Below are 11,049 nucleotides of genomic sequence, written 5' to 3'. Positions count from 1 at the left end.
AATAAGCTTGAGCGTATTACATTCCATGTTTAAAATAAATTAAATGATGATCTTACTGCACAATAAAAAGTTTTTCTTCAACATTTTTTTCAAAAATACCGGGCTATAATCGCATTATCAACAACGAATGCAACGCATGCGCCGTCGCTATGGTTACCGAGATGCGTTTGCACAAATGTCCGTCGGCGGCAGCACAATCGGTCGCAAATGTCTGACTGAACGGTCGACGGTGCGCCGCGCAGCTGTCAGATAAAATACAGAAATACGGGGGATCGGATGTCCGACCCGATCACTCTATCACAGAATATGATCGATTTGATTTTTAAATAATGTGATCGGAAGAGTGTTTTCAATATCGCGCGTGCCGCCGGGGCCGTGGTGACACGTAATGTGCAGCAAAGTGATTTATGTCAAAGTGAAGTAAGGTTGTGGTGATTCTGCAATGAAATAGGCCGTGCAATGCTTGTTATTGTGACAGATATAATAATCCTAGTCCATTCCTATTTTACCATATCATATTATCAATGATTAATGAATGTCGCTGTCGTTTCGTGTAAAGTTCACTCGTTTTTAGGTTAGGTGAAACGTCAAAATGTATGTTACGATCGGGCTTCTGGGCGCGCAATGTTTTTAGAATAGGTAGGTTTTCTAAATCAACCGCACGAAATGCAGGCGAAAAAACGATATATACTTTTAATAGGCTCGTGTGCATTCCTGGCATACTGTTACTTTGGAGGATACAGGCTGAAAGCTGTTGAAGAGATATCTCCGCACCAAAATCTCGACCCGTTCGCCTCAGAAGACGAGAGGAACGATGACGGCGGGCGTAGGCGGTATTTCGAAGGCAATTCGTGTCGCATGGATACTTGTTTTGACTTCTCGCGTTGCCGGGACGAGTTTAAAGTGTACGTTTATCCATCCGAAGGGCCGACGAGCCTGTCTTATCTAAAGGTGTTATCGGCTCTGCGCCAGAGTCGTTACGCCACGGAAGATCCTGCGAGGGCATGTCTGTTCGTCTTGGGCATTGACACTTTGGATAGAGATCCCTTGTCGACGGACTTCGTGCACAATGTCCCTCAGCGTCTGCAACGGTTGCCTTTTTGGAACGGAGGTCGTAATCACGTAATCTTCAACCTTTATTCTGGCACGTGGCCCGATTACGCGGAGGACGTTTTAGGTTTCGATCCCGGGAGAGCCATATTTGCGAAGGCTAGTGCTTCTGTGGGTAGATTTAGGCCTGAGTTTGATATTTCCCTGCCGCTGTTCGACCGTCAGCATCCAGAGAAGGGTGGCGAACCAGGCACGGGGTCAGCCAATAACTTTCCAGCGGACAAGAGATATATTTTGGGATTCAAAGGGAAGAGATACGTTCATGGCATTGGGAGTGAAACAAGGAACTCACTGTGGCATCTTCACAACGAACGGGATGTCGTCCTCGTCACGACCTGCCGCCACGGCAAGTCGTGGCGAAACATGAAGGACGAGAGGTGTGACGAGGACAATCGAGAATATGACAGGTGAATACCTACTTAAATTATTTTTACAATTAAGTCTATTCGTACGTTTTTCTAAGGACACTGTATCTTCCAAGCATGGTTAAAATGTTACTCATTAAAAACGTTATTTTGTTAATACATTTTGAGTGGTAGGTAGGTAGATTATGTATATTAATTATAATAAAATAATCGTATGCCGATAGTAAAAAAAAGTTAAACGTTTTGTTCAAAAAGAAAAATATACTAGGTATAAAACAATAACATAACTAATCAATCGTAATCATATAACAATATAATAGATCCAGTGGAACCGGGAGGCATAAACCACACAATTGGTTTCGGTTTGGCCAGGTGTATGGCTGAAATTCTTCCGTGGATCCTATTTATACATCTGAGATGCATGTTAGTCATAGACTTCATACTCCTTAATAAGTAATATATTTTGTATTATTGGCTCTGTTTCTTCGATTTATTGCTCTATAGTAAGTGACACGCCCTTCGGCAGTGAGCAACATGTATTTCATAATAAGATTGCATTTATATATTTTTTTATAAAATGATTAAACAACTACTTTTAGCGCCCCTTGAATCCTGCCGCCCGGGTGTTTCGCACCCCTAACACTCCCGCTTGGCGTGCCCTACACTGATCGACTGTTGAGTTGATAGACAATCTTTAAAATAGTACACAGTGTAGGACCTGTCATATTATGTTTTCACTTAATCATTATGCATCTGACAGGTATCAGGACGATTAAACTCCAATTTATAATATTATATTTCTATAATGATAGAATATAACAATATTAACAATGACATTGGGTTGTTATCTCCATACCATTCATAAAAATATCAAGAAATATCCCTTCACGGTTGCTTTTTATAAATTCTAGCGACGGAAGGATAGGTCGTGACATAATTTATTTTGATCTTGTCCAATATTCGTATTGTTACTCGTCCTGCTAACTATCCAGCACACATCAAAAGATTTTCTGTAAAATTTTTATAATAAATATTAATACACATATTATCTATATGGGTGTCTTTACAATAAATTTGCCTATTTAAATGTTGCTGACTCGTAGCATTTCTGAGAAATTTGAAGGTGATCTTCTTTATAATTCGTTACTTATGCAAATATTATTTCGCCGATGCACATTGACGACAATTGTATACAATGGAATTCCAATATTAATATAAACTTGTAATAGCATTGATATACGTCCTGGAATTACTTACAAATTCTTCAGAATGACGTTTGTGTTAAATTTGTAAGTATCCAAACTAAAGAGATGCCCACTACTTTGAGTGGGTTAAGTGGGTAGCCTAGATGCATTCCACTTATCGATACAAAGTTTACTGTCCCATAAAAATAATACATCGGTTATATTCAGTTGCCATAATATAATAATTGAATAAACGTTATTCTGATTGCTTATTATTCTTCTGCCTCTAGAAACCAGTGTGGGTTTTGGTCTTGTCCAGCGTCGTTCTTTAAGACTCCCTGGGCTGCATCCATCCGGCTTAAGATTATCACGTATCCTAGTCAGGGCCCGAAATGGAACGGAACGCACCGGAGCGCCGTTCCGGCTCGTGCAATTTGTAAAATTATCGCTCCGTCTCGTGGAAAAAATATGTTGACCGTCTTAGCTAGATAGGCCATAGAATAGAAAATCTGCCACACTTATTTTTATAAAATACACATACGATTTGATGACTATGTAAATATCTTCAGAAAATTTGACGAGCTCTCCGGTTCGTAAATTTTTCCATTTCGAGCGCTGATCCTAGTATGATGGCTATTACGATGCGGTGTGGTATTTGGACCCTTTCCAAAGGGTTGTATTCATATATCCATTGGATTGAAGAATAATCAACTCGTGAATTTGCCAGATGCGGGATTCGAAAAGCCGATTATAATCTCAAAATAAAGATTAATTATTCAACTCAATGGTTATGACGCATAGGTCTACAAGCTCTACTATACAGTCCACTAATAGAGCATCTGTCTTCATCTACTCTCTCCGTGACCTGTTAGAGGCTGATGTGAAGATTTCCTGAAGTGAAATTCCATCCTATTTATCTCAGAAATCCTTAGTCATAAAATGTAGAAACGCTCACATATTAAGATCTGTAGTCAACACACAGAGTTCAGAATAGTTTTTTTCCTGTTTAGGTACATACCATACCTCTAAATATCTTTATCAAAGGGTTTTATCACTGGGTGCTACGTTACGTTCCGCAATAAATGTTGAGTGAACGTTTGGAATAAGCGAATAAGCTATCCTTCCAAGCCTTTCTTGAAGAACGTCATTAATAAAAAATGTCACGTCGGCCATGAACCACTGTTATGGTCTTGCGTTGCGATGTCGATTGCATATTAAAATAGTTTACTTATATTACTATCGTTTTGCGAATCTCATCCGCGTCTCAGATACTGGCTTGCAGAATTAATATCGCGGCGATTTTGATATAAAGAGATAAAAAATTAACAATCATTAACAATGGGGTGATACAAATAATCAGGATAAATAAATCGCCCTATTCAAATTCAATTAAAAACAAATAAAAATATAATTACTCAATTAAAATGTTTTCCCAGATAAGTATTAGGTATATATAATTGAGTAGGAGAATACCTGGACTGGAATGATGCCATAAAGAAAATGTGCCAAAGCATGTGGATAGATTTTCACCACAAGGCATCCCTACAAAATGGGATAATGGAGTAAGTCCATTCTACCATCCCCACGTTCGGTGCCCTGGTTTGTAGTCTCCATTGAAGAGAAATGAGCTTAAGCTGATACTGAGGCTAAGAACAGGACATACTATGGGTAAAAGATTTGATGTCCTCATGGGAAGAAGCGCTTCGAAGGTCTGCGATGTATGTGATGTTTTGGAGGACATTGTACATATAGCAGTACAATGCCCTAAATATGAACGACACATAGTACAGCTGCGAATTGCGGATATCTTTGAGAATGTCGACGAATTGAAAGGTGCCCTGGCGGTGGGTGGGACGGAAGAGCTTGGCAGAATTTTAAAGTTCTTTAACATAATTGGAGTGACGGCCTGATCGGCGGATCCTCTTGACGGGTAGAGGCGATATGAACAGTAAGTTGCAGTCTCGGTAAAATCATTAAAAAAAATGAGTAGATACATAGTTATTAAGGTATATAATATTAACTTAAGTAAGTACCTACTATGAATTACTTCGCTAAAGACATACATATTTTCCATTTGATACATTCCTTTCTTTAAAAGATTCTGGTAATTTATGTTGATTTTGTTCAGTTGGAAGGATATCTTTGTAAAAGGCGATAGTCACTAACATTTGAACATTTCAATACTTAACGTCAAATGAAAATATTAACGAAGGTATATTTTGGCCGCCCTATTATTTTTAGGTTGCCCTCGTGCAATGCACATTTCGCACGTGTGGACGAGGCGGAACTGATATGACATTAATGTAAATATTCCGCTTATTGAGATGTCTAATTATACTACGTATTAACCGTTCTTACTATAAACTAGGCACAGCTTGTATAAAATACAAAATTATGTCAAATTTAAATATCTTTAGCATTAAGTACTTAATATGAATGTAAGATTTTTTTCTTACTCCGATTTAAAAAAAAAACACAAAAAAAAATTCCAAGAGGACCAAAATATAAAAAAGGAAAATTTTGAATGAAGATTAATCATAGAGTACCTATTGAATCATAGAATATTGTTGAACAAAGAATAACGTACATCAAGTAGGTATGTAATACCGCCGAAAACATTATATTATTATGATAGGTCTTTTGCTTTATCGGTCGAAAATAATTTCTTGAATAAGGTGTATTTTAACCATGAGGACCTAAGCTATACTTGTGGAAGTAAATTATTTTACTCACACATCGACTTGGGTAGGTACTTCTCCAAGTTTATGTGGATATTGTGCGTCTATTTTTCGAACCGGAAGTCAAATGCCAATAAGCCTGATCAGTATGTTTACTATGAGCCGGAAAACGCATTGGAATGGATAATAGGAAGTTATGTATTCAACACATTTATTTACCCACTCGTGGATTATTATGAGCGACATTTTTATTATTATTTATTATACTACGATACACTAAGTTGACTCATCGATAATATTTCCAAGAAGTCCCTTCATACAGCTATTATATAAAGATATTATGTTTGGTAAGAAGAAATATGATTATGAATTTAATCGACCTGCAAGATTAACCTGTCGTTCGTTCTGTGCTCGCTCAAGCTCAGTGATTTTTATACTTTTTCGTTGCACGGTGTCTTTAAAGTGTAAAGATTCATTGATAACTGAGTTTTTTTTAGAAGAAAATTAAAAACTTTCCCTCCAGAATCAGATTCGACGCCTTTTTTATCTTTCCCGAACTGCTGATTGAAATTGTACGAGTTTTTTCTATACGCAGATTTTTTTAATGCAGGTACTTTCCTATAACTTTTCCGTTTTAATGTCGACGAATTTAATACGGGATTAAAAAAAAATATGAATTTTTAGAGAAAAAGATAAATAAAGAATGAATGGTTGTTATAGAAATAAGGGAAAATCATTACATATTGCCTGAAATAGACAGCAATCGAAGCATATGAATCTATCACTGTGATCGTGCGTCACTATAGGTCTTGAATTAAGATTGTTTGGCATTTTTTTCTGACAGTCAGTGGCGCCCATAGGAATCCTTACGGCACACACTTTGAATACCACATCTCTAACATGTTGACAGACAATCGTTGTTTCTTTGAAAAGAGCAAACAATCCTCATTGAATTGAAGCTGACATCTTGAATTGACCGGGTTTTTGTTTATCATTCTCAGTGGATAAACAATTTAGTTTCATTGATGGCCATTCATCGATGTATAAATAATACCTTACTAGTTACTATGACGACTATTATATTTAATTCCAACAACTAAATTATACACTACATCTTTTATTTATTGATGTACTCTGCAACTCAACATATGTATCTAATTTGAAAAATATACGAGTACATTGGCATATGGCGTTCAATGTAGCGTTATTGATATAACACAATATAGCTTAAATTTTCTCATAAATACTCTAATATACAGATTTTTATCTTATTAATAAAATAAATGTAACATAGGTACTAGCTATCTTTGATTTAAGTGATTTCAAACTTTGACAGTAATTTTAAGTTGTATGATTTACTCAATAGCTGCTAAACAATAAATTATTAATAAATGTGACATCAACTACTTATTAATAAGCTTGGTTTTCGACAAAAGAATGTACGATTTTTTATGGTTTTACTTTTTTTAAAATGAAAATAAATATTTGAATACACCGGGGGTAGCTGCTTATTTTTGATTTTATAACATCTCTCATCAATTTATCCACGTATTAAATTGAAAATAAGTACCTACTCGATGATACGTTAAGACGTGTAGGTATCTACGCACAGAGCAAACTGTTTTCAAACTAATAAAACATAATATATACCTAGTTAAATATGTCATAAATTATTTTACTCGATTTTTAAGCTAAGTTGGTGATGATTCCTGTTGCCGATTCTGTACATATAATGAAAATAAATAGGGATTGTTTAATTTTTATAGTATTTTAAAGGATTTGATGAGCGAGTCGCTCCGTATTGCCGATGTTGTCAACTACAGTCAGGCCACCACTATAGGTAGCATAATTATGTACGTATCCAAACTAGGTGCATGACGTTTGGTTAAAATGAAACATGCTGTTTATAATATGATAATTTACGTATGTACCTACCAGTATAGATCTGCACGCGCAAAAAAATATACAATTGTTTGTACACTTTTCGCGCTACTCAGGTGCACGTGTACTAACATTTGTTTTAAACTCATTTTGGCTAATAATGGTTCGATTCTACCGATGCATTCCATTCCATGTTGGTATAGGCACGGTATAGGGTTACGCACGAATTGCTCATGAAATATTATGTTAACCCCCCAATCTTTTTCCAGACTTACTTGTCAATCTTCACACGGATACGTCAATTTATTTCGGAACACGGGGTTGGGTGCGGGGCGTAGTTTTTATATCCACCCCCAGATATTGTATCGCATCATAACATTCGCAAGTTGCTCTCGAAATGTATACACTACATGACTACACACTTCCCTTCTGCTTCTTCTTTACAATATTACGCCGTGCGAGTTGATTATTCAAGGATTGCGTATACGTTTTTGCGTAGATGGCAAAAGAAGACTTAACTTAGACACTCGGCGTAACTCGAGATATACTATTTTTTTTACTGTATTTGCAAAACGAGTTATGTTAATATTCATATTACACTATTGTTTTATGTTACTACTTTACTTATTTACCTATTATAATGCTGACAAGCTTTAAATCTAATTACGAAAATAATGTGAATATAACACGATAATTATAAGAATAATAAGTATAAGCAATTCTAACGTTGATTCTGAAAATTACTTACTTATCGTAATGCCAAAATAGCGTATTTACAGTTTTACCTAGCCATTCTCCACTGAACCACAAAATGAAATGAAAAGTTTTGATTATTTTAATTGATTAAAAATAAAAAAAATATATCTTACTTAAAAGTAGATAGACATGTGATTATTATTAATTTAAAATATAATTGCTATATTAACTTATAAACTTACTGAACATCATAGTTTTGAAAACACTAGAAAGTTGGTACCATCGTTAGCTCAGCGACACATTAAAACAATGTATAGTATAATAAGTTATGGCAACTTAACAAATATTTTGTGGGGTTGTCATCTTTTCTTCTATGCACCTCGTAAGACAACAGATCCTGTCACCACATTATTCCAAAACTTGTTTCTTAATTTCATCTCTTTGTGTTCGTGTTTTGACTTCTTCCGGTTCTTAATTAACTGTTTCAGCTATAATTTGTATGCACCTCACCTATATACCTGCCCATCTAGTAATTTAAAACGAAATTAAGTATCAATGCGATTAATAGGTACTATCGTCTCGAAGGTATACAATTACTTCATGGAAGTTGATTTTAAATTATAATTGATACGATTTTTGTATTGATCCGTAAAAGTCACATTTAGGATTAGATGCATATCTATAAACACGAAGATGTCGAAAGGTGAAACCCAGGTCGCTTAAATCGATGTCAATGGAATAATTATAAACGTCGTATTAATTAAAAATGAATGTCAATGATTCAAAAGAAAATCCGTGTTTATCTTTAATAAATATTCACTTAATAATAATAATGCCGAGAGTTGCGGTTTCGAATCCCGGGTCGAGGAGATTCATACGTTGTTTTTAAATATGAGTTTGGACCTAGAGTATGAACCCAATATGTTGAGCAAGTGGCTAACATTCATTTCTCGTAAATAAGAAATGTTAATACAACCCCCACCCTGCGGAGGCCTATATGATATTATTAGGATCGAACATGGTACCTATATAAAAAAAAATCCCACTAGGTACTTACATAGTTCTTTATGTGTTTCCTTTTATTATTTTCTTATAACCTTCAAACAGTTTTTTTTATATATCAAAAAAATATTGTGTTGAGAATTATTTAAAATTATTAACCGCTGTTTAGTTTTCCAGGGTACGAAGCTGAAAGCCGGCATACGAAAATACTTTTAGAAAATTTGGTTTAAAGCTCAGTAAGTATGCTCGTGTGGGTGAACCTACCACCGCAAGATTTGAAAGTTATGACGTTATAATATTATGAAGGGCGCGATATGTTTCAGCCTCCGGCAAAATGGTGTTCGAAGATGCCATAATTTTATCTTCGGCAAACCCGGCTCCCCATATCCAGGGACAGAATTTTCCCACCGTAGGGATTTCTCGCGAAGCCTCTGCAAGGAGGCCGTCGCGTTGGGTCACAATCACGAATCTGCCGTAGCTTGGAAATATTTTATTGAATGTATAAGTTAGTACGTCGTGGCTTATCTAATTCGTGAATTATTGTTTTAAAATTATCTAAGCTAATTTGTATAAATTCTAAATTGATTTTCGTTATTCATAGATAATACTTACGAATTCCGAATTTAATTTGAATAAGTCATCGACGGACCGATTGCTCACTGCAGTGATTCTCAACATTTTTTTGTGTCACGGTACACTTTTAATTTATAAAAGTTTCTCGTACTTAGGTACATATTTACATTATACCTATCTGACTATATTTTTTGCATTTCATTTGAAAAGTAACCAGATTTGAGATTTTGGATTACTGTTGGGTATCATAATATTAGATTTTTTATAACATTTGATGCCGATTTCACAACGTTTTTAGTGTGGGCGAATTGGTAGCTAGTGATAAAAAAATAATATTCTTTACGTTAAGATTTAATATTAAATGATGACGACTATAATCGTAATCTTTGGCCGCTTAGTTTGATTTAAAGAATACGAACAGTGAATTGTGTGTGCTGATTTTTTCTAGGATGTTCTCTATTTTACTTATGTGTATCTACGATGAAATAATAATTAGAACAACATATAGGTACCTGACCTACATGATCTACAGATTATTCAGACTTCGGTGGTAAACATCGATGGAAATTTGTACGTATGCAGTTGGGGCCGTATGACAGTTAGCCGTGCGGTGTTGTATCGGAAGTAGATTGCAGTATAGTATTGACATCAAATTCATCTCAAAATAAAACATCGGAATACAAGAAAAAAACGGAAGAAAATATTTAGGTAAATAAATTAGAAATGCAATCATATCGTTTACATTTCTATAAAATTTCGAATCATTCAAAAGTACATCAGCAAGTCGGTGCTCGCAAGAATCATACCTATCAAATAAGTACTTATTTGATAATAATGTCAGTGTTATTATGTGATTTATGATACCAGTCAATATCAAATTAATGTTGTTATCCAATCTATTAAAATTGGTACATGACTATGTAGTGCTCCACGTACAACGTATATTTTTTTGATCTCAATGCTATACGGCCATCTCTATTGAAATATTGAAACATAGTTAATTGCCTGTATAAAAATGGAAAGCATGGCTGCATATTATTTTTCGTTGTCCACTTATTTGGTTTTAATTACGATTACAGACTCAATAATTTGATAGTAGGTATTTAAAGCTGGCACTAGTTTTTTTTAAGTTGGTTGTAATTTCATTATTTACGGGCGAAGTGAACATATAACACACGAGCGATGTTTAGGTACATATTATCATGAGAATACTAATTGGACTCACCACTTTTTCAAAGGTCGTCTCTATACTGAATACCTGCTTACTTTTTGAAGTTTCTTAAAAAGATCTCGCACACCTTGATCGCCACGTTTACGTTATTGTATTCACGTACCTGCCAGGAGCTTGTCATGAAATCTAAAGTTGTATAATATTACATACCTACATACTTGGTCGGTATTATTTCAGGAGCTTCCAACAATGCTACTAATTTCTCATAATACCAATCAATCACTCAATCTGATTGTCGCGACTGTACTCAACATTGCAAACTAGTGATAGTTCATGACTTGGTCCGCGTAACATACATATATAATATGAGATTATGAGAACTAGACAGA

At 35.1% G+C, this 11,049-nt stretch overlaps 1 protein-coding gene across 1 annotated transcript in view; it reads left to right on the top strand.

The window, feature by feature from the left end:
• The first annotated feature begins 247 nt into the window (after positions 1–247).
• The window catches only part of ttv (exostosin glycosyltransferase 1 ttv), a 606,008-nt gene continuing 595,206 nt past the window's right edge, over positions 248–11,049 (top strand). Inside the window, exon 1 of the mRNA XM_085947763.1 lies at positions 248–1,517. Within this exon, the coding sequence (XP_085803889.1) occupies positions 667–1,517 (851 nt within the window). The 5' untranslated portion in view covers positions 248–666. The remainder of the gene's footprint in view (positions 1,518–11,049) is intronic.

The sequence above is a fragment of the Rhyacophila brunnea genome, unplaced genomic scaffold, assembly GCF_057557595.1.
Source record: "Rhyacophila brunnea isolate RB1 unplaced genomic scaffold, BYU_Rbru_1.0 scaffold_2, whole genome shotgun sequence".
In the NCBI taxonomy this organism is placed as follows: Eukaryota; Metazoa; Arthropoda; class Insecta; order Trichoptera; family Rhyacophilidae; genus Rhyacophila; species Rhyacophila brunnea.
This window is presented reverse-complemented; position numbering and strand designations above follow the sequence as displayed.